The following is a 24,469-nucleotide window of genomic DNA, read 5'->3' as shown; positions in this document are numbered from 1 at the left end:
TTGCCACTGCCGGCAGTGCAAGCCTCAGCTGGCTCTGGTTACCTGAGCCTTGGGTGGCCCTGGGCAGCTGGGTAGCTGCCATCTGAGGCTTGCCTATGCCTCGGGCTTGCCCTGGGCAGCTGGGGGGCTGAAGGGACTGGGGGACTCTGGAGGCAGGCATGCGGAGCGGCCAGGCCCGCCTGGGGGCGGGCCCAGCTTTGGCGCACGCCTGCTGCCCGGGTGGGGCTGAGGGGACTGGGTGCCACCATCTTGTGGCTGTGGGTGCCACCATCTTTGAGGGTGTAGCAGTCAATTAGCATATTCCCTCCTTATTGGCTGTGGGCGCTTCCATCTTTGTGATGGTGTGAGGGTCAATTAGCATATTCCCTCTTTATTAGATAGGATGGCCTGGAGGTAAGAATGCCATGGCCACACAAAGATAGCAAAATAAGGTTTGCAACCTCATCCCATTTTCAGTTTCTCCTCCTGGAGTCCAAGGAGCTTCTTTAGCCTGCAAACATTTCACAACCAGTCCTGAATGTCCTGCTATCAGCCTTCCAGAATTCAGCAATGTGTCTGCCTCTTAAGATAGCATGAGTGAGTGAGTGTGACATTATCATTGGAATAAGTGCATCTTCCTAACTTGCAGTAAAAGTGCACCATTCACACACTTCGGTATTTTAGTAAAACAAGGTTTTGAAGTGCGTTTCACAAGTGACGGTGGCACATTTCACATCAGATGGAAACACAGTCTGATGGCCAACAGTGGCAGTGGCTATAGGCACATCATACGTCCCAGCAGGAGTTCAGAATAGTAGGTCCCTTTTAATGCCAATGGATGTTACTATATTAAATCATCATCACCAGCATCATCATACACACAAACACACACCACATCCCACACTCACACATACCACACATTCCACATGCTCACACCCAGCTCCATCCAGCTGCCAGTCTGACCACCACTTGCTGAGCACCTGCATGACTAGCATCAGGGATGCAGAGAAGGTACATAGAGCCTGCCGCACCCCTTATTTTGTTACATTAGCTTCACTATGTATGAATTAGGGATGGAAGAGAAAACTTTTTTGAAAGGAGTACAATATTTTTTCTTTTTCTTTTTTTAATGTATTTTATTGATTTTTTTACAGAGAGGAAGGGAGAGGGATAGAGAGTTAGAAACATTAATGAGAGAGAAACATGGATCAGCTGCCTCCTGCACACCCTCTAGTGGGGATGTGCCCGCAACCAAGGTACATGCCCTTGCCTGGAATTGAACCTGGGACCTTTCAGTCCACAGGCCGACGCCCTATCCACTGAGCCAAACTGGTTAGGGGGAGTACAATCTTGAAGGTAAAATGTCAAGATTGAATTTGTAAGCTCTAGAGCAGTGGTTCTCAGCCTATTTAATGCCGTGACCCTTTAATACAGTTCCTCATGTTGTGGTGACGGCCAACCATAAAATTATTTTCATTGCTACTTCATAACTGTAATTTTGCGACCCACAGGTTGAGAACCGCTAGCAGGGTCGCCTAAGACCATCAGAAAACACAGATATTTACATTACGATTCATAACAGTAGAAAAATTAGTTATGAAGTAGCAACGAAAATAATTTTATGGTTGGGGGTCACCACAACATGAGGAACTGTATTAAAGGGTCGCGGCATTAAAAAGGTTGAGAACCACTGCTCTAGAGCCTGCGGTTGAATCCCTGCCTGTCACATACCATTCATGAGAACTTGAGATTTCTTAACCTGTGCCTGATCTTCGGCATCTTGAAAAGGATCCCTACCTCATTATTATATGGTGCCCAAATACAGTGCCTGTTGAATCAGTGCCTAGCTCATAGTAAATGCTCAATAATGTTAGCTACCATCACCATCACTTATCTTTTTTTTTAATGTTTAAAAATTGATTTTTAGAGGTAGAGAGAGGCAGAGGGTGAGAAAGAGGAAGAGGGAGAGAGAGAGAGAGAAACAACCATGTGAGAGTGAAACACTGATTGCTGCCTCCTGAATCAGCCCACAACCTGGGCATGTGCCCTGACTGGGACTTGAACTAGCAATCTTTCTTTCAGTGCACGGCACAACGCTCAACCAACTCAGCCACACTGGCCAAGGCAACCAACACTTATCTTTTAAGGATGGTGGTATTTGGCAAGAGTTGCAACTGGAGTTGAGGGAATTATTAGGAGAATGAAGAGGGATAGGTCATTATGTTTCTTTTAGTTGAAGACTTGGAGTTTAGCAGCTTTATTTCCAATGCAGAGGCCTAACAGAAGTGACACTCAGCAGGTACAAAGCATGACTGAAAGAAACCAGTGCACATTATGTCTGCTGCCCACTTTGAGGGAAGGCCCACAGCCTGGCCTTTTGGAGAGGTGTAAGTAGAGGAAGTGAGAGAGAGACCTCTAAGAGCTGTGTGGTGACGTGGGGAAAAGACTGGACTAAGGTTAGGAGGCTTCTAGGACTACCTGTGTAATGAGCAACGTTTACAAAACACCTGTCACATGTTGTGACCGCCTTCCTTCAGGGCTCAGCTCCCTCATCTGCTCTCGGGTAAGTGCTGCAGACCCAGGCCTGCTATCTCACACTGCCGTTTGAGGATTAAGAGTGAGTCAAACTGTCATCTCCCCAACAGCAGACACAACTTTTTACGGCAAAATCCACCAGGTGCCATCTAGTCAGGGAGAAGTGGTGGAAAAAGTGGAAGAGAAGCTCACCTGACAACCAATTTGTCTATTTTCTCGCATTTTGATTTAGAAAGGGGAGCACCCTGAAATGCTCCCGTCATGTCCAGAGTGAATGTTCAGGCAGAGTACTCACTGGAGTAGCATTCTGTTCCAATACACCTGCTCCCTCCTTTTTTGGTCTTTAAAAAAACACACCACAATGTTTACTACTATCAACCAAAGAGTAATACTACACCCTGCCAGTATAGAAGAGACAGAGCAACACAATGCTAATATGGTATTGATGGAGAAGAAAGTATTTTTTCCCTTCAAGGTAAATAATTTCAATGGAATGTACTAGGACAGATTTAAGCTGTTTCTTTCTCTCCCTCCCTCTCCCTTTCCATCTCTCTTTCTCTCGTTATTTGTTTATTTCTCAAAAGAAAACATTCTCCATTAGTAAAGCATTTTAGGACCTCAAGCTACATGGTCCCCAGCTATACTGTCTAAGGCATTATATGTCAAGGACCAATTCCAAGGCCATCCCAAGGACATCAGGGCACAGAGCAGTAACTTCTGAAGCAGGGTCTGGTGGGAACACAGAATGGGACTCAGCAGACAAGCACCATCCCTGTGAGACGTCGGGGAGCCAGTGTCTGGAGGGGAGGTGGAGTCAGGCCAATGCTCCAGGAAGTCAACCCAACTACTCACCATGAACTGCCCTTATTTTGCCTTCACTGCTATTCAAAGGGACCCAAAGCAGTCACTGAAAGCAATTCCAAGAAATGGAGCAAAATTTTTTTTTGTAAAGGCTTAGGAAAAATCATTTGAAGAAGTGTGCAGACTTCCAAACTGAAATTCTGAATGGGACAGGATCTTTTTTTTTTTTTTTTTTTTTTGCAGGGGGAGGAGGGGTCCATAATCTTGGTATGTTTGTTTAAAAAAAATCAGTCACACCTCAAACACATCCATCAATAATCAGAAAGATAGCTAACACCTGACAGGAATTATTCATTTAAAATATCCTTTAAAATATGTCACAAGAATAAGCTTGACTGGTCCTCACCCATTCCACCCTTGAACATAAACAAATTTTCTTTCTATTAAAGCCAATTTCCTGTTCTTGGAATCAGCTTTTTGAATTGTCAGTTAGGCAAGAGGAACCGATAACCTGACCATAAAATTTACCATTGTCAGTAGCAAGTCAGGTAACTCTTACCAAAGAAATAACATTCTATTTCAAAATGTTTCTTGAGAGTGAATTCTTCCATCTATGACACAGCAAGTCTTTTTCCTTTTCTGGGTCTGTTGAAGTGAATGGTACACAAGAAGTACATTTCATTTGTCAATTACATAGCACAGTCCATTTTAGAGTGAATCTATTCTTTTCCTTTCCTTTCTTTCTTGACTTTTGGACATTCCTAATCAAGTTCAAAGTATGTTTTCTTTGGACATAATTTTACAAACAATCTTTAAGAACCTATATCAAAGTTCAAGTCACTTTGCAAAAACAACATCATCAATGAAGCTGGGAGATCTTAGGAATAGTGATAGCAATGGTTTTAAAAGATCGTGTGATTTTGCCCTGACGGGTTTGGCTCAGTGGATAGAGCGTCGGCCTGCAGACTGAAAGGTTCCAGGTTCGATTCCGGTCAGGGGCATGTGCCTTGGTTGCGGGCACATCGCAGTGGGGGGTGTGCAGGAGGCGGCTGATCGATGTCTCTCTCTCACCGATGTTTCTAACTTTCTGTCCCTCTCCCTTCCTCTCTGTAAAAAATCAATAAAATATATTAAAAAAAAAAAAAGATCGTGTGATTTTTACATTGTGTCATTCCAGGGACCTTCCTGAATGAGGCTTTAAGGAAGAGATTAACATGGAGAAAACCAGACTTTGAAAGTGGCAATCAGTCTGCCTTCAGTCTAACCCAGTGGTTGGCAAACTGCGGCTCACGAGCCACATGCGGCTCTTTGGCCCCTTGAGTGTGGCTCTTCCACAAAATACCACGTACAGTGCGAATGAAACTTCGTGGCCCATGCGCAGAAGTCGGTTTTCGGCTCTCAAAAGAAATTTCAATCGTTGTACTGTTGATATTTGGCTCTGTTGGCTAGTGAGTTTGCTGACCATTGGTCTAACCTGTGAGGGAGGCAAGGGGCCGAGGAGACCTCAGTCCCACCTGATACCACTGTTTTCCACTCCTCTCCTAACCTGGGGAGAGCCATGTGGCACTCCATCCCTGTGGACTTCGCCAGGCCCCACATTTTATTCAACTACAACCAAAAAATGGGGAGCGAAAAAGGATGACGTAGGAGAAAACGGAAAACCCTAAAGGCCAACTATAATGAATATCTTAAACTAATGATGTATTTTAATATTCTAGGAATTTAAATTTGTATTAACTTATTTGAATTAATGTCTGGTGTGTGTATTGAAAGAGTAATTGCTAAACTGGGGGAAGTGAGTTACAAAGACTTCAGCAATGGGTGTAAGTGGCCAGTGGGCCAAGGGGTGTGAGGTCCCGAGGAGCTGATCTAAGATCTCCGTGGTTTCTCCAGGAAGGCTGCCACGCATTCCACGCCTGGGAGCTGCTCTTCCCCGCCTGCAGCAAAGCCCAGACAAGCCCTGGGAGAAAGTCACGGGGACCAGAAAAGAAGCAGCAGTTCCTACATTCTTCAGGAACATCTCCCAAACCTTAAAAAGTGAAACTTTAAGAAAGCTCATTTTTATATCTCCAAACCACCAAACTGAAATGGGATGAAATATTGATAGTTCCACATGGCATCTCATGGGGAAAGCTTTAGTTTTGCAACTACCATTTCCATCGAATTCCCAGTGTGCCCTTGTCTTGACCCCCACAGCTGAGTGAGGTCGGCCCACCCCAGAAATAGCGAAGTCTGTGGTGACTGCAGTAAAAGCACCGAGCTGCCCCAGGACCAAACTCTGCTGCCTCTGAGTGACTTCTTGAACTGGTGGCTGAAGTCGGAATTCTCCTGTGATTACCAGAGAGTATGACAACAGAAGTCACCATTCTGGGGTCCTTTTGGGCAGGAGTTTCCCTTTGGTTCTCCCTCCGTTCAGCTTCCCACACTCGCTGAATGCTGTACAATTTTGTTAGGGAGTAGTAATTCTGATCCAACCAGAAACGTGTATGGTCAGGAGTGGGGTGATCTAGACAATGGACACCTACTGCTCGGGTAGGGTGCTCCTGTGTTGCCTTTGAATGTCCTTTTTTTGTTTGTTTGTTTTTTGTTAATCATCACCTGAGGATATTTTTTCCATTGATTTTTAGAGACAGTGGAAGGGAGGGACAGAGACAGAGAAAGAAACATCGATGTGAGAGAGACACATTGACTGGTTGCCTCCCACACGCGCCCGGTCCAGGGCTGGGGATTGAGCCTGCAACCCAGGTATGTGCCCTTGACCAGAATTGAACCCGAGACCCTTCAGTCTGTGGGCCAGCCCATGCTCTATCCACTGAGCCAAACTGGCTAGGGCCAATGTCCTTTGTTATTGCTGTCATCTATCACGTTAATTTTCTGGAAGAAGAAAATTAGCGGCCAATATTTTCTTCCAATAAAATCACTGGCACCAGTCTCTACACCAAAATGAGGCTTGACCTTCAAAGTAGTGATGTCATTGCCACAAACTACTTTGAACCACTTCTTTGGCAACTGTTCTCCATACCGATGAGATGAGAAAGACAAGTTTGTCACTTTATAGTCTTTTTTTTTTTTTTTTTTTTTTTTTTAAGGAAAATGGCCTGGGCTGATTTCTTCTCTTACCATTAGCTATTGGTTGTTTTCAAAAATCGAATTCACTTTTCCAGGAGAATAATGGCCACGATGGAAAATATTAAAACATTGCTAAAGGAGCTTAAAGTAGTTCCAGAAGAGGAATTGCATATGGGTTTTTGGCAGTGACCGTGAGCATTTTTGGCACAAGTATTTATTAGCCTCCCCAGTTGAGTGCCTTGAAGGGGCAATGTTCATGTGGGAGCATACCTCCCAGTACATTTGTTAAAATAAAATCAGCTTCATTACCTAATAATGTATATGACTTTGGGAGGAACTCGGAGCCTCATACTTTATTTCTCCTCACCATACCGTTCAATTAGAGTGGGCTTCGTGGAAATTCTGATTCCATTGCATCGCTGCTGCACTCAAGTATGCTTTCTGATGTCATACTCTGAAATAAACGAAGTTGTTTGCTACAACTACCTACACACAAATTAGAAAATTATATGACAAGGCGTTTAATACAGCCTGCAGCTGGGACACAGGTTATTACTGAAAGTCGTTGTCGACATGGTTTCTGGTTTTGCAGTAAAAGAAGATGACTTGAAAGGACTCAGTGGTTTTGATGCTCTTCTGGAATGAAAACATTCAGTGAGTGCAGAGCATCGGGCTGTCATTAATGTCAGCCATGCGAAAACACTGTCTCCAAGAACACTACCGTCATTTCCCCGCTGAGACCAGGACTTTCCACTCTCTGGCATTTCGGGCTCTGGTCTGGTACTTTTCCAAAAGAGAACCTTTGGGCGATCCATTCTGGGTACTCCAACACATAGAACACTTTTCAGTTAATAGGTGGCCTGAGTTTGCCAAAGTCATCCAATAATTTTGACAGGAAGATGTGTTCCTTTCTGAGAAATATTGCGAGTTAAGGATGAAATCCTCAAACTTCAGAAGGCAAGAAGTATAAATACTACATTGAAAGGTACAAAATGTCGTTTCAAAATAATGTGGTGGATAAAAGTATACAACTATCGGAGTAGCTTTATATCACTTCTCTTGAAAGTCTTGATATGTACCGTTTAACATGGTCTTCTTGATAAAGTAGACAGATTTCTGGTATTCTTGATATGTCTGATGCTGTGTAACACCTTTTATGTACTGTCTCTGTTGCCTGATTATGTTGTAAACAAGCAACAAAACACCATGCTTCATCCCAAAGTTATGAGGGTTGTAGAATGAAGCGCGCTGTGTGGGTGGAGTTAATGGTACAACATTAAACAACTGAGTTGCCCTGTATTTTCTCACTCTGCAACCAACTTGTGCACAAGAGAGAAGAAAACAAAGCGATGTTCTGAGGTAGGGGTAAGCATTAGGAAGTGGTATTCGCTATCACATCACCAGGGCACTTTGTTGTTCTTGTTATTTTCCTCCCCCCATTCATGGTCCATGAATTAATTTAAGAAACAAACAAGGCATTAGGGAATAGGCTAAATATAAAACAGTATTTGGTCTACTCTTTGGTTTCAAACACTCTAAGAGAAAGATATCAACATTTTTTAAAAAAATCTCACTCAAGGATATGTTTTTATTGATTTTTTTTAAAGAGAGAGAAACATCGATTTGGTGCCCCCCCCCGCCCTCCCCCCCCCCCCATGCATCCTGAGGACCAAACCTGCAGCCTAGGTAAGTGCCCTGATTGGGAATCAAACCTGCATGCAACCTTTTGATATATAGGAGGATGCTCCAACCAACAGAGTCACTCAACCAGAGAAATACCAAATTTTGGATAAGAAAATATTTTGTAATTTCCCAGGATGTCACATATTTGTCATACTTGCTGTAGTGGTAGTATGGCATTTTTAATATCACATTTTTATTGCAATGATTTTTAAATCTCCAAGGTGAGCTCTCACAAAGAGATTGCCTGAGTTGGGGAGGGTAAGACATCTGGTGATACACTTATGGTGATCTTTTTATTTCACTTATGTTCTATGCTTTCAAATTATAAACTGAAAATGCAATGTCATTTTCCATTCTCTCCTATCTCATTTTTAGTATACAAAACAAAAAATTAAAATTCTATTTTATTATTTGTTTCTGAAATAGCCACAAGTAAGACTCCAGGGTTTCTTCATAAGTGTATAATTTTTCCCAGCCATCAATTAAATCACAAAGAGAATGCAGCTCATTTCATAAAACAAAATATAAATGATTTTTGAAACTAAATGGCCAAAAGACATACTTGCTTATATTTGAGCTGCTTTTGAACCAGTAAAAAATACAGAAGAGGAATACATGAGACTTGAAATCTGGATGGGAATTTTAATATTTTAAGTTGTTCACACCCAACCCCAAACATATTCATTTAAAAAAATAATATTTAAAATCATAAAACTTATAATCTAGGTATCAATGATTTCCCCCTACAGTATTCAACAAAAATACATTAAAAAACTTTGCTACAGAATGATATCTGGAAAATGTCAATAGAAATGTTACCAATCCTTCTCCCTTATACATTAGATTAAAACTATTGTCACCACACAATAAACTTTCATTGGGAAAAAAATTAATCTTTCTTTACGTTGTTTGTTTTCCTCAAGGGCAGTTGGAAAAAAATGAAAATGTGACTCAAAGGAGATGAAGAGGTCTAAATAATGCTACCTTAATTCTGAAATAATAAAAGTTCAAGCAATGAATGGCTGAATTCACACCTCAAATTACACCAAATACAGGCTTAAAAGAATAAGTTTTCGTTTGTGTGAAATCATGACCACACTTAGAGAAAACAAAAGAAGCATTTTGCAGAACCGTGCGGGCTTTGCTGCTCTTTCTGCTAATTTAGATTGTGCAAAAGATTCACTGTGTGGACCAGTTGCTCTGTCACACTCAGGCAACACCTTTAGAGGCAGACAAGACAGCTATGCATTAAGCAGTCCCTTTTCATCTTTTAGATTTCTCAAGGAGATTTCACATGATTCCATAAATGAAATAAATTAAGTAATAACTATAGTTCTGCAGGGAATATGCAACACATTAATATACCCAGGCAGAAGAGATCTGTGCATATTTATTTTCAGCATTTGGAAATGACTGGTGAGAGTGATTCAGTGCCCTAGCCTGTTGTCTTGATAATCTCATGCCTTTTAAGCAAAAGGAAATGTATACTGCATAATGGCTTTACCACTCTGACCTCAATATGGAGTAAAATGACAGATAACAAGAAGTAGAAGCTGGTCACTTACACAAGAAAATGATTTGGATGCTTTGGCTCATTCTGGTCTCTGCTGAGTTACCCACATCCTTGTCAGCAGATGTGGCTGACAGTTAAAACCTGCTATTTCTAAGGCTTAAGATATTAAACATAATTTGGGCATATGAAGAGTCATTTTTTCATTTCAATGAGAGTCCATTGCCCACACTAGTTCTCCTCAGGAAGAGAAGTTGAAAGATCTATTGCCTTGCAATGAGCCTTGCTGGCCTTCCTCCTCCTCCGAAGCTCCTTCTCTGGGTTAGACAATCATAGCTTTTGTTTTGTTTAGCATGCTCTAAAGAGCTAAATGACCCTTTCAAATCACAGATTTCAGACCCATGAGGACCTCTGAGATGATCCAATCAGACCCCCCCCCCTTTTTTTTTTTAGCAACTGAGGCTCTGCGAGGTAAAGTGATTGTTTTGAGCTTATGTAGCTGGGATGAAACCCAAGAGCGGCCACCACCCACATCTGCTCATTCTCCTGTCATCTTCCCAACATACAAACTCTCCCATTTCACAGATGGAACAGTAGAACCAGGGTCAACAGAAATAACTCACTTGGGAGGAGAGGGCAGAGGTTAGTTTATCAGGGTGGCAGGCTGACGCCTTGGCAGCTGCAGGGGGGGCCTGACTTTGAGGACAGGAAGTGAGATAGTTCATGGTTCACATTAGTGGTGGTAAGGAGAGGCAGTACCCTTTGGCATCTCAGACAGAATACTGGGCAACTAAGGGTGAAGAGAGGTCCCAGCAGATCAGAAAAATGATGGGGAGAGCCAAGGAGGAAGATTACACTGGAATGAACCTGTGTCCACTTGACATTTATTTCCCCTGGTCTCATTCCTAGCCACGCGCACTTCAGACAAATCTAGAGATAGAGAAGCTTAACTTGCTTCTTAAGTTAAAGTCTCCCTTAATATTTGTCTTAGGGTCCACAGAAATCAAACACCAGAGGCATTCCTCATCCTCTCTTCCCAAGTCATTTGCTATTATAACAACTGAATTCATTCTTCATAGCATTTCTCATTTCCTGGAATGCTACATAACTATCAGTCCTCTCCATATGTTTAGAATGGAAGGTCTACGGAGCAGGGGCCTGTCTTTCTCAATCTGTATCCCCAGTGCCTAGCTCAGTGCCTGACATACTGCACGTGCTTCAAAGAAGTGGGTTTGGGGGTCCTATCACCTGCTTCTAGCATGCACTAATTAATCCCTAACTCCTAGAGGGAATGAAAGGGTTGTCAAAGCTATCCTAGACATCTCTAAGCAAGTTTTCCTTCTAGCATGGAAACTCTGCGGCAAGAACCAAAATAACTTAAAGGATTCCTAATTTATCATAAAATGAAACAAATAAATAATAAAATCAGTGGGGGCAAGCATTCTTTTCTGAACTACTTTTATGAGAACCTGCAACCCAAAGATGCCAAAGGAATTCACAGGACTAGAAAAAAAAAGAAGGCCATGGGAGCTGGGAGAGGGGGAAGGGGACACGCTCATAGAGAGAAAGATAGTAACTACTCTCCTGACATCAAGGGCTAGCCCAAAAGTAGTCCGCACATGGACGCCCTGTGTGTGCTGTTAGATGTCAGGAGTAGCTTTAGAGATAGACAGATGGGAGCCTAAATGTTAAGTCGGCCACTTACTAGCTCAGAGATCATGGGCAAGTTATTTAACCTATCCAGTCTATGCTTTTCTAACCTGTAACATGGAGACAAGAGTAACTATTCCACAGGGTGTTATGAGGCTCAAATGCAAGAATATATCTAAGCAACTAGCTCAGTGCCTGGCACACAATGGCAGCCACTATTGCTATTATTATATGGGCTATTGGTATTTTGACTTGATCTCAGATAATACTCAATAATCAAAGTTAATCTCCATCTGCTTTTCTGAACCAGAAATTACTGCTTTATCCTGGGATTATTTATAAGGTCAAGGTAGCAAGTGGGTGTCAGCTCATTTCCTAAGTCAGATGGGTTTCTAGTGGATGTTTGGGATGCTGGTTGAGATGCACTGTGCTGAAATTGATATTGACATCTGCCAAGGGTGTGGGGCCAGGCTTGCTGGTTCTAATATTAGAATTGGTAAGCCTCTGCTAGTGTCACAGAGCCTAACAGTTAAGTTAATATTATATAACAAAGCATAAAGAAATGGAAAGAATGGGCTAAGAGTCTAGTTCTAGCTCTGGAGCTAATATTGATCTGGTAATATTGATTTTGAAAATATAAGTAAATAAGAAAATATAAGTAGGTACTTGGCCTACAGGACATCCTTGATGGTTATTTGTTGAGATCATTTGAAAGAAGAATAAAAGCCCAAGACTATCATTCAGAAGTGTAATAGTTAAATATTTCCTGCCCTCATTCAAAAGTTTGACTCTTCCGACCAATGAGGAATATTTTTGAAAGGAGAAAAAAGATTACAATATTTTTGGCACTAAAAAAAAAAAAAAAATCAGCTAATGCTTAGGGATGATCCAAGAAAGACAAGGCTGTTGAGAATATGGCAGCTCTTTAATAACCAAGGCACCATTTAAAAATAGCTGGAATTAATTACAGAGCTAATGACCCATTGAAAGGCTTATTTAAATACCAAAGCCAGCACTGAACAATCATGGAAAATATGGCTTAAAAGGGTTTTCGAGAGCAGAAACCAGGAACAGCAGTTGAAACAAAAAAAAAAAAAACGCATTATCCTAGAACACTAGCTACTTTGGTGAGAAACATTCAGGATGTGAAAATCTCGGGGGAGTTCTCATACCGGGTAAGAGAAGCCACCAGGATCAACAGAAAGACAAGGAGATGACACACACGGCCACAGTCACCTGCTCGGAACAGAAGGGCCTCTATTCAGCATTCACGGGAGAGGGGAGCCCTTCCCAAACAGCTCCCCCCATCACCCAGGCTTTCTTTGTCCCTCCCACCCTGTTTTTCGGACACCCCTATCCATTTTTAATGTGCCATAGGCTAACATGGAAGTTTCCACAGAGAGGAAAATCTGTGTTTTAATAAGTCTCTGTGGCTATTTTAGAGCTGCATCATCTCCACACGTTTCCTGTGTCTCGGTCCTCTGTGCCTCACAGCCACACCATCACAGGCCAAAGCGGAGGTGATAATCTTCTTCGGCATGCCCTACTTGCCAGGCAAAAGTGATACCACTGCAGTTCTCAGTTTCTCTCTGTACCAAAATGGCCTTTCTGGACACCAGTACCCTGGGAGCACACCGGGTGGCCAGAGCTGGAATAGTTTCATTACTTCCTTCTTGCCCATTTATTAGATGTATTCCTCTTACCCTTATTACTATATAGCCCAGACGTGCCTTGTAGTTGCTTTGCTAAGTGAAAAGTGTAATAGAATCAAAAGGTTCCAAAGCCCTTGAGATCTCAATGTGGGGATGTGGGGGCGGGAGCGAGGCACTCTTGACGTATATTGGTTTCAAGGAGCAAATATAAATTTGAGTATAAATGGCTGCTCACAATAATGCTTTTAAACCAGCAATTATTTATACTGTACTACTCGAGGAACCCTGTAATTATTCCGAAAGCACTTGCCAACGTCTACCCTGTGTCATAATAGCCAACACAGCCTTGTTCAAAAGACTCCATGGCTATGTTAAAATTCTGTTTGGTGTTAGGTTACTGTTTGAAACACGAAGTGATTGCACCATGTTGCGATAGTGAAGCAGAATGGGGTCAATAAGGGAAAAAGAAATTACCTTATATTCACAGGTGGGAAGAGAAGGACAGTGGTGGTTGGGAGGACACTCATATTGCTTGAAATTTTTTCTACTTCCTTTCTAAGAAATACTGTCATATTTTGAGCACAATGACTTTAAGGAAACTTTTAACAGATGCTTCAAGTGGTAGTTATTTGAAAGAAGAATGATAAGCCACTTCTCCCTCTTCCCCACTCCCACCTGCCCAGAAAATATCTTTCCACTTCCGGCCTTTACTACTGATACTTGTGAGTGAATCTGTGATTGTGGAACCACAGCTTACACATCTCGAAACACCCATCTGTGGAGGTCACAACTTTGTTGACCTATTTTCTGCCACTTCTTTCTGTTACACGAATCTCTTCCACTTGAAACCGTGGCCCTCTACTTCCTAATGAAGAACAGACAGCAGAGGGAGATCATGTATCTGTAATGAAAGCTTTGGGGGTGCCTGGCATTTCAAGTCTGTGCTTAGGAAAAAAAACAGGATGCACCCTATGTGTGTGTGTGTCTCTCTCATCTTTTTTTTTTAAAATATATTTTTTATTGATATTTTTACAGAGAGGAAGGGAGAGGGATAGAGAGTCAGAAACATCGATGAGAGAGAAACATCGATCAGCTGCCTCCTGCACACCTCCCACTGGGGATGTGCCCGCAACCAAGGTATGTGCCCCTGACCGGAATCGAACCTGGGACCTTTCAGTCCGCAGGCCAACGCTCTATCCACTGAGCCAAACCGGCTTCGGCTGTCTCTCTCATCTTGATGTCAAGTTCTCTTTCCATATAGTCTCACTCAATTGTGGATGAGGGGCTCTGTGTTCCCTATCCACCCCCAAATGAAATCTACTCTCAAAACTGAAGGTGCTGTGGATAGTTCCATAAATAGAAACAAGGAGGAGGAAAATCTGGCCTAAGCGACAACTTCTGAATTTAAATCATGTCTCTCCTCCCATGCCCCCTCTCTTTTATGAGCAGATCATGAAAAAGTAGAGAAGGCCGTTATCTGAAAATAAGTCTTATATTACTCATCTAAATATTTTAGGGGAATGTTTTTCCTGCTCTGAGTGTCCAGGCTATCTTCTCTGCTTGCTCTGCAGGTGACGATGTTGCCATTGACTGCTCCCCACACTTCTGGGAAGGTGTGGTAGGCGAACGTGCATGTGTATCAGCGGCCAAAGTCAGCATCCCATGAATCCACTGGGCACAAATGGGGTCCTCTAAGCCTGAAAGTTCATGGCTTCCTCTCTCTCATCATTTCAGGTTCCACTGGAGACCCCATCTTTAAGTCAAACCTCACTTCCTTCTCAGAGCCTTCTAAAATGAAGAAACTTTGCAAATTACAATAGATGCCGCCCTTCACCATTCATGTATCCAGTATGAACTTCCTTATCTTCCTTTTGTTAATATATTGCCTTACCCCCTTTCCCTCCAGGAACATTTGTTGGTTCTCCCCAATTCAATGATAAATGACAAGGAAGAGATTTATTGAAGCATATATTCCTGCATCATCCCCAAATGTTTGAACCTCCCCAAAGGTTTGAATCTCTCCAAATGCTTGAACTGCAATATGTACCCAATAAATATTCTTTAAATAGAGAACTCTTACTCTCTGATTTATCCCACCATCACTAGATATGTGTTATTCTCCTCTTACTCAAAAGAAGTTTCTTCTCCTACTCTTGCTGGCAGCAACCATTTTCTACTACCTGTATTCTTTTTGCCTCGTACTCAGATTCTGTGAAGGTTGAACTTCAAGTTGCTTTGGAAGAATCTGCATTATTGCTCTGTAAAATTAACTCACTTTCTTAAGTAAGACCTCAACTGTTACAGTTACCTGGGAACTAGAGAGCGGGGGCTTTCTGGAAGAGGATGTGTAAGGTGACATGTGGTTTGGCCTTCACTTGGAAGGAACAGGAATCACAGAGGTCATGGTTATGTGACTGGAGGGACCAGTGTGTTTTGGCTAAGTTACTTTGTACTGTTATGTAATGAGATATAAGCTCAGCCTTGCTTGAGTTTAAATCTCCAGAGTCAACTGTTACAAACTCTGGGATTCGAGGATAAACAGGAAATTCTGTCCTCCGTCCTCTAGTCCGTCAGGCCTGAGGTTCATCAGGAGCACCACTCCCTTGGGCTACAAAAAAACAGCTTGCAAATTGGAAACAAATATAAGTTATTTTCTAGATAGTCCTCTTAACAAATTCGATGAAGTAAATTCTCCTAACTTCAGAAACCTTTGTGAGCATTACGTTTTTAGAGTATCACTAGAGCAAACAGCAGGAATCTGAGCCGATTAGAGCCTTAGTAAGTAATTTGGGATAGCTGAATTTTCAAATAGCTCAAATTTTATCCAATCAAGCACATCAAAACAAAGGAGGTAGTATTGTAAGTATTTTTATGAAATATTTCTAAAATCATGACATTTATTTTTTTCTCTGAGAGCATTTTGAACATAATTGACTCTTTGAAGTGTTATTATGAAATATTTTAAAATTTATCAGAAATTTACCCAAAAAGCACAAGATTATTTATATGCTGCAATACTCTGAGGGCCTTCTAAGATTTAGATGACATTTTGCCCCCAAATTAAATGTCCAGTATGTTGATTTTTTTAATAGTTTTTTTCCCTTTTATGAGTTCCATCTGTAGTCATATGCTTGATCTAATTAGGGCCTCTTACTTATAACTAATATTTCATCTTAAATTAGCCATGTGCTTGGAACCTAACCTGATAACCAAATTTGTCAGAGGACCTATGTAAAAACCATTTTAAGTAGGATACATTGGGTCTACAGGGATTTTCTCTAAGTTAAGGGCACAAGCTTGAACTTTGGGACTATTTAGGCAGCCAAAGGCCTATCTGCTTACTTCCTAAGTTCTCAGATAGTCCCTGATAGAAGAGGTTACAAGAAGATAGATTCATCATAGGTGAAGTATTGCTGGATTAGGAAGGTGCAAATGGTGACTAAAAGGCCACGTTCTTCAAATCACCCAGAGGGTAAGACAATCACCTTTCTGTTATTTGCATTATGGTCTTTGGTAATTATCCAAAGCTTGTTCAGTTTGAGAAAGTTTCTTGATCTTTTCTCAGTGTCATCACGTACATATGTTGTAAGGAATGGCAAATTGATTTAATATGACTTAAACAAATTTTATGCTTCCCCCCAAATATTCCAAGCCAAATATGTATACTTTCTAAATTCTGGATACTTTTTGTTTTATTATACATAGTCAAAAATTACTATAGTGGCCTTTTCTGAAGTAAGCTACTTGAGTTATAACAAGCAGTTTGTGAATAATTTGAATTTGTGGTTTTAGTTCATTTTTGGACCATGTCAACTAACCATTTGTAGTCTATATTGGGCAAAGCAAAAACGTTTTGAGACTGCATTAAATTTCAATCTCTCTAGAGAATTTTACTGACTTCTTCAGGCAGGTTAGGTAGAAAATTATCATCCAGCCACAGAATGCAGTCTGGTTATATGTTAAAATGTATGTCACTTCGAAAAACACTGAGGACATCAAGATTACAACTAAACTACAGCACAACTATCAAGAACCACCTGACATCTAGCTGAACAGAAGTCCTACAACTAAGGATATAAGGAAGAATCCACATGAAGACTGGCAGGAGGGCTGGAGACATGGAACAGTCTGTTCCCACACCCACATGTGGCAGATAAAAGTCAGGAGGGATATCTTGGCTGCGGAGGTTCACTGAGGAGTCTCAGCTCCACACCAGGCCCGCCAGCCCAGGGTTCCAGTGCCAGGGAGATAATTCCCCTTAAATTCTGGTTGTAAAAACAAGCAGGGATTGTGGCTGAGTGAGATGGAGGGCTTCTGGAGTCCCAGGCAGTTCCTCTTAAAGGGCCAATGCACCAACTTACTTGGACTCACTCCCTCTGAGCTCCAGTGCTGGGGCAGCAGCCAGAAAGACACCAGGGACATATGGGGAGGAACTGAATTGTCTGGCATCAACAAGAGAGTTGGAGGGGCAGCTTTCTCCAAGACAAAAGTGCTGGTAGAGGTCACTGTTCCTTTTCTGAGCCCTCCCCTACAGAACCAGCAGGTGGACACTATATTTGAGTCTCTATCAACCTGGCTCACACTGTTCATCCCACCCTGGTGATTTCCTGAGACCCTGTCCTACCCAGCTGTTTCCAGTGGCTCATGCTTCAGACTTTCCTAAAATCTCTAAAAAAAAAAAAAAGCAGCATCTCGTCTCAGCATGCCCCCTACCTCTCACTAAGTGGCCATAGACCTGGCATTAGTAGCAGTTAGGCACTATTTGGAGTTTGGCCTCTCCTGGGCACCTCAAAGCCCAGCAAAAGTATCAGCCATCTGCATATAGCTTTGTAGCTCATGCTGATATACCTGGGCAGAACACAGGTGGTGGCTGACCTTGTCCTTCACCTCCTGGGAGGCTCAAGAGCAAGCACACCCAGTGGACAGTTTCAGACCATGTCAAAGTACCACCTAACAATCTCCACAAGTGACATACTTAAGGAGTGAACTCAGCTGGCACCAGAGCCCACTGAAATTAAGCCCTACTTTGTGGGATGGGCCCCTGCACAGCTGGTCTTCCATGGTGGTCACACCCAGGCCTCGCAACCAATCAGCCTGGGGATAAATCCCTCCCACTGACTTGTCAATAGCAATAAAGGCTTAACTACAATAGGAAGGTGTACACTGTCCACATGGTGGGGGGTGGGAGGGGAACATACCTGGAGTGCCAAACTCAGGTGAATGGGGAGGCTGAGCCATTGTCCCTACAGGACACCTACTATATTAGGCCACTCTATCAAACCCAGGAGACATAGCAGCTTTTCCTAATACACAGAAACAAACACAGGGGAACAGCCAAAATGAGGAGACAAAGAAACAATTTCAAAGTGAAAGAACAAGAACTAAATGAATTGGAGGAAAGCACTCTAACAGATACAGAGTTCAAAACAATAATTGTAAGGATGCTCAAGGAACTTAGTGAGCACTTCTACAGCAAAAAAAGGACATGGAAACCATAAAAAAGAACTAGTCAGAAATGAAAGATACACTAACTAAAATGAAGAATAATTTACAGGGAGTCAATAGTAGAGAAAATGAAGTCAAGAATCAAATCAGTAATTTGGAATATAAGGAAGCAAAAAATACCCAATCAAAACAGAAAAAAGAACAAATAATTTAAAAAAATGAGGACAGTTATTTCTGGGATAACTTCAAATGTACCAACATTTACATCATGGGTATGCCAGAAAGAGAAAAGAGAGAGCAAGAACTTGCAAACCTACTTGAAAAAATAATGACACAAAACTTACCTAACCTGGTGAAGGAAATAGACATATAAGTCCAAAAAACGCAGAATCCCAAACAAGATGAACCCAAAGGGACCCATACCAAGACTCATCATAACTAAAATGCCAAAGGTTAAAAACAAAGAAATAATCTTAAAAGCAGTAAGAGAAAAGCAGTTAGTCACCTACAAGGGAGCTCCCATAAGAATGTCGGCTGATTTCTCAACAGAAACTTTGTAGGCCAGAAGGGAGTGGCAAGAAATATTCAAAGTGATGGAAAACAAGGACCTACAACTAAGTTTACCCTACCCAGCGAAGTTATCATTTAGAATTGAAGGACATATAAAGAACTTCCCAGACAAGAAAAAGCTAAAGGAGTTCATTACCACCAAACTAGTATTACATGCAATGTTAAAGGGTTTTCCTTAAGAAGAAAAAAAAAGATAAAAATATAAACAATAAAATGGCAATAAATACATATCTATCAACAATTGAATCTAAAAATAAAAATAAACAAACAAGCAGATCAGAAACATAAACACAGGGAACATTTTGATGATTGCCATATGGGAGGGGAGTTTGGGAGATGGGTGAAAAAGGTAAAGGGATTGAGAAATACAAATTGGTAATTACAGAATAGTCACAGTGATGTAAAGTACTGCATAGGGAATATAGTCAATAATATTCAGATAACAATGTATGGTGTCATATGGGTATAAGATTTATTGGGGTGATCATTTAGTAAGTTATGTAATGTCTAATCACTGGGGTGTTACTTGAAACTATAATATTATATGTCAACTATAATTGAAAAATAAAAAATGATTTAAAAAAAAACAAAACCACAGAGTAACAAGGGAGGTTTTCTAAATTTTTTTAATTGCTTCTTTTTGTTTTGTTTATTTGTTTTCAAGAGTGCTTTCTGAAATAGTCAAATTCATGTGATATTACCAGGGTCAGCTTGCCCCCGTCACACCCTTCATAGTTTATTAACACAGGAACTGAGTTGCCATTCCATTTTTGTTATGTTTATGCTTAATAACTATATTCAAGTGGTTATCCCCCCTCTAATGTGGCTGCTTGGGCAATCTGTCATGGGCAATCTGTCAATCTGCCTTTAGCAGCAGCTGCTAATATTTAGCTGTAATTTTAGGCTAAAAATTATTTTCTATTTAAAAGTTACATAGGCTTACTGAACAAAATTTTAAAAATATAGAAAAGTATAAAGAAAAAAAAGTATTCACAGTCTTTACTCCAGAAGATAATCAAGGCTTTAATAAAGTACACCTCTGTATACACACACACGAGCACACGAGCACACACATGATGTTTTAAACTATGTCTTTTTATACATGGTGAGTTTTATGTTGTTTTTTAATATTAGGAAATACACATCAATTATAAATAACTGAGACATAATTGTAGTTATGATAAGAAAATGTTAAACTCTTCACTTTGAAATGATTGCAAGAATTTTACCCAATGTTGTAGATCCAGGAAAACTTAAGGAAGATGCTTTAAACACAAGATGGCTCCCAAGGTTTGTTTTTTTTTTTTTTAAATATATTTTATTGATTTTTTACAGAGAGGAAGGGAGAGGGATAGAGAGCTAGAAACATCAATGAGAGAGAAACACTAATCAGCTGCCTCCTGCACACCTCCTACTGGGGATGTGCCCGCAACCAAGGTACATGCCCTTGACCGGAATCGAACCTGGGACCTTTCAGTCCGCAGGCCGACGCTCTATCCACTGAGCCAAACCAGTCAGGGCTGGCTCCCAAGGTTTTGGATGCTCTTCCATAATGTAATAGATTCCAAATTGTAAAATAGCAATGCAATTAAAATTTTATTTATTAATTTGAGAGAGAGAGGGAGGAACGGAGGGAGACACACACACACAAACACACATACACGCAAAGGGAGGGAAGGAGTGAGGGTGGAAGCGGGAGGGAGGGAGGGAGGGAGGGAGGGAAGGAAGGAGGGAGAGAGAGAGAGAGAGAGAGAGAGAGAGAGAGAGAGAGAGAGAGAGAGAGAGAAACAGACATGCCTTTGTTGTTCCACTTATTTATGCATTCATTGGTTGATTTTATATGTGCCCTGACTGGGGATTGAACCCACAACGTTGGCATATCGAGATGACACTCTAATCAACTCAGCTACCTGGCTAGGGCCAATGCACTTGTAAAAGGGTCAGACAAAACAGGAGGAAAATAAATGTCAATCCAAAACTATATCCGTAGAAGTTGAAATGCTCCCAAAGTGAGCAGAGTCAGTCTAAACCAAAATGAGGTAAATAGTCAAGTATTCAGACAAAAAATGCCTGTTACTAAAGCAAACCACAAGTATTTGCTTAGCATCTACCATGTCCAAGATTCTGACTATGCAAATACTAGGAGTACCAGACAACTGCCCAGCCTTTTACTAGTGTGCTTCTTTGTCTAACTAGGTACACCTGCAGTTTTCCACTTTTTGGTTTTGGCTGAAGTGTGCATTTATACTGATGGATAGAGGATATTAAACAGGCTCTTAACTAGAAGATATCTCACTTGACTTCAACATGAAGTCTATTTTGTGAGATTGATTAGGGAAACTTAGGATATTTTAGCCCATATGTATATATTATCAACTATTGCAGTGGTCAAAATCACTTAGGATTCCTGTCTGCCACTTATGTAGATCTTAGAAAAAATTTCCTTGAACCTCAGTTTCTTCATGTGTAGCACGGAGATCTTACCAATCATCTCACCTCATGATATTCTAAAAATGAAATGAGATAGTACAGTGTTCAGGGGATAGGGGACTCTCAGTACACGACAGCTCTTATTGTACACCCCAAAGAGACTGCTTAGAAACCGATTCCCCAGAGGTTTAAAACATGGCTTTTCCTGTGTGGCTACATCACGGACATTGTTTATCAGAGGATACAAGCTCTAGTTCACTGTGGTTCATTCTTAGTGGTCACTGGAAAATTTGTTCCAATACAAGTACACACACAGGTAACAATGGCCTACGTGTGACCTGAACAGAAACACGGCACTCTCTTGGTATGCCTTGGGCCTGGATCCAGCTTTCATTTTGTCCTCTCACATGTGGGCCTCCTAACCTGAGCATGCATGTCACCACACACTTTCCTTTAGTCTGTGAATTAATGTCCAAACAATGAATTGAACATCTGAGAAATACGCATGCTTACAATTGGTATACCGCACAGCTGTGGAGACATGGTTGAGGGGCTCAATCATGATTGCCACTGCTGTGTGATCTTGAAGTCACTTTAACCTCCCTGTTTCTTTGTTCCCCTCACCTGTAAACGGGAGATAACAACAGTTCCTACTTACAGAGGTGCTGAACGTTAAATGTGACCATGCACTTTGACTGTTTAGCCCAGTGCCTGGCATATCAAGAAGATTCACTAAATGTCAGCTTGTGTTATTATTGTTGCTGAGAAAGTCAGCTCACCCCCTTGAACAGCCATTCAAACACTTAAAGAAAATGAATTGTCCTTGGACTCAGGCCAGGTATTTGAAAGGATTTATAAATGTCACTCATCTCCTGGCTTAAAAACAGAAGTTAATTCCAATACAAGTATCTTGCCCACCTACCCCCTTGATGTTGGTAAATTGTTCAATAAGCACTTGGGTAACATGATGCAAAGTTAATAACAGAGGTCTATAATTAGCACACACTCACATGGACACTCTAAAAATAGGGTACCAAGGAAAGTCTTCTTATTAGGCAATGTGATCAAGAATTAATTGGTTAATGTCTATATAGCCCAACTGTATATAAATAAATGTATGATTATTATAATTATGGAGAGCACAGTTCAAATTCCACTTCAAGTTCAAAGAGTAGTCATTTATACATCTAAGTATAGACGCAAATATTTAACTGTGTAAAAATACTTATTTTAATGCTATTTCAAATGTTTAATAAGTATCACTCATCTCTCAAGTTTTACTTTTTCTCTTAAAAGGTCTTAAATGATGCAAAAAAAATCATAATTCCATTACTTTAATGTTGTTATTATTTATTTTTTTTGGAAAATTTGGTCGTAGAAAGGGAAGAGGAAAAACTTGAGTATAACATGCAAAAAGTGTCACATTAACCACAGTGCACACTAGTGGGTGGTTAAGGAGCAGGTGATTTAAATTTATCAAAAGCCAAGTTTACATGGAGGAAAGAACAATACTAGTAAGTAAGGTTGGATTCTTAGCCACCCAATTGTATATATTATCTGAGGTAGGAGAGATGGATGACTAGATCAATATGTGGTAAGTTGTAAAGATCAAAATAATGTAATATAACAATACAGATATTTTGAGGGCATTCAGGAAGATCATGGAGATAAAATATCACCGTTCAATAGACAGCAAAAGTTGAGATGGGCCATGGAGAATGAATCACAGTTCAACAGGCAGCAAAAGTTGAGATGAGAATGAGGGAAAGCAAGGCAGATGTCCCAGCATGAGCATGCATGGTATGTTCTAAGAGAGGCTCATTGTGTCTCCAAGGAAGGAGTGGAGAGGAGCAAATGGTTGTAAAGTAGGAAGCTAGGATGGCAAGGGACTTGAATACTCTAAGGAGTTTGAACTTATTTTATAAAGGTTTTATTAACTTAAAGCTTTAAACACAGTTTTTATTAACTTAAAGTTAATTATTCAGATCCATATACTAAAGATTTTTGTCTCATCTCTCCAATGTTCAACAAAGCTTATGAGCATTTAAATTTGTTTCTAACAATAACCAAGGAATTTCATAATAAAGTTCAGATTTCCAGATTCTCTTGAAAAATCAAAAGACTTGGCAATGGTGGACCAGTTATTCTAAATGGCAACAGTTGCCCAAACCAGTTTGGCGAGCGTCGGCCTGTGGACTGAAGGGTTGTGGACACATCCCCAGTAGGGGGTGTGCAGGAGGCAGCTGATCAATGTTTCTCTCTCATCGATGTTTCTAACTCTCTATCACTCTCCCTTCCTCTCTGAAAAAAATCAATAAAATATTTTAAAGAAAAAAAAATAAATGGCAACAGTTGGCAACAGAACCAAGAGAGGTGGCTCCCTCCATATGGCATATGTGGTCCAGGTGCCTCTTCTATCTGCCACACTCCTCTCATCTGCCTAGGGACACTATGTATTTGGGTTTCTGCCTTCTGCCTTAAAAGACAGGTCTTCTGTTACCAGCAAGAATCTTTCTACCATCGCAGATAGCATGAATTAACTTAAATGAGTTAATCAATATTGATTATCTATAGCTTCTTTTGCTAATGCATTACTTTCCCTTTTTTCGTCCTCATGTCAATGAGTTTCCCATTTATTCCTTTATTTAAGAGTGAAGATAAGTACTTTCAAATAAAATGTATTTGAGTTGAAAATGCAGGTATCATCTGTGAGGAGCCCAGGATGAACATGAGGTAAAGAACATTCCCTATGGCAAGATTTCTCAGCCTCAACACTATTGACGTTTGGTCTGGATAAATCTGTATTATGTGTGTGTGGGAGTGGAGTGGCGGCAAGGGAGCTGTCATGGCCACTGTAGAATGTTTAGCAGCATCCCTGACCTCTCCCTACTGGGTGCTAGTAGCACTCCCAGCTGTGATCATCTAAAATGTCTCGGGACATTGCCAAATGTCCCCTGGGGATCAAACTTGCCTCCAGTAGAGAACCACAGTTCAATGGGGATGAGGGATTGCAGGAAAATAAGCTCTGGGTGGGAGAGTGGTGCTATGCTGGGAAATGAACAGGATGATGCTTCATGCTTTCCGCTCTCACTTCTGCCCCATGCACCTCTCCATCCTGCCAGAGGCAAAGGCTGCCCCAAACACC

At 41.1% G+C, this 24,469-nt stretch overlaps 1 protein-coding gene across 6 annotated transcripts in view; it reads right to left on the bottom strand.

The window, feature by feature from the left end:
* RORA (RAR related orphan receptor A) overlaps positions 1 to 24,469 on the bottom strand; it is a 714,961-nt gene that overhangs the window by 43,046 nt on the left and 647,446 nt on the right. The window contains exon 2 of one of the 6 annotated variants that reach the window (XM_080669993.1): positions 3,875 to 3,960. The exons of 4 other annotated variants lie outside the window; for them this stretch is intronic. In XM_080669993.1, coding sequence (XP_080526119.1) covers positions 3,875 to 3,926 — 52 coding nt within the window. In that variant the 5' untranslated portion in view covers positions 3,927 to 3,960. Of the gene's footprint in view, positions 1 to 3,874; positions 3,961 to 6,940; positions 7,302 to 24,469 lie in introns of those variants that run through there. One more of the 6 variants, XM_080669996.1, reaches the window with a different exon arrangement.

The sequence above is a fragment of the Plecotus auritus genome, assembly GCF_963455305.1.
Source record: "Plecotus auritus genome assembly, chromosome: 1".
NCBI classification, from domain to species: Eukaryota; Metazoa; Chordata; class Mammalia; order Chiroptera; family Vespertilionidae; genus Plecotus; species Plecotus auritus.
This window is presented reverse-complemented; position numbering and strand designations above follow the sequence as displayed.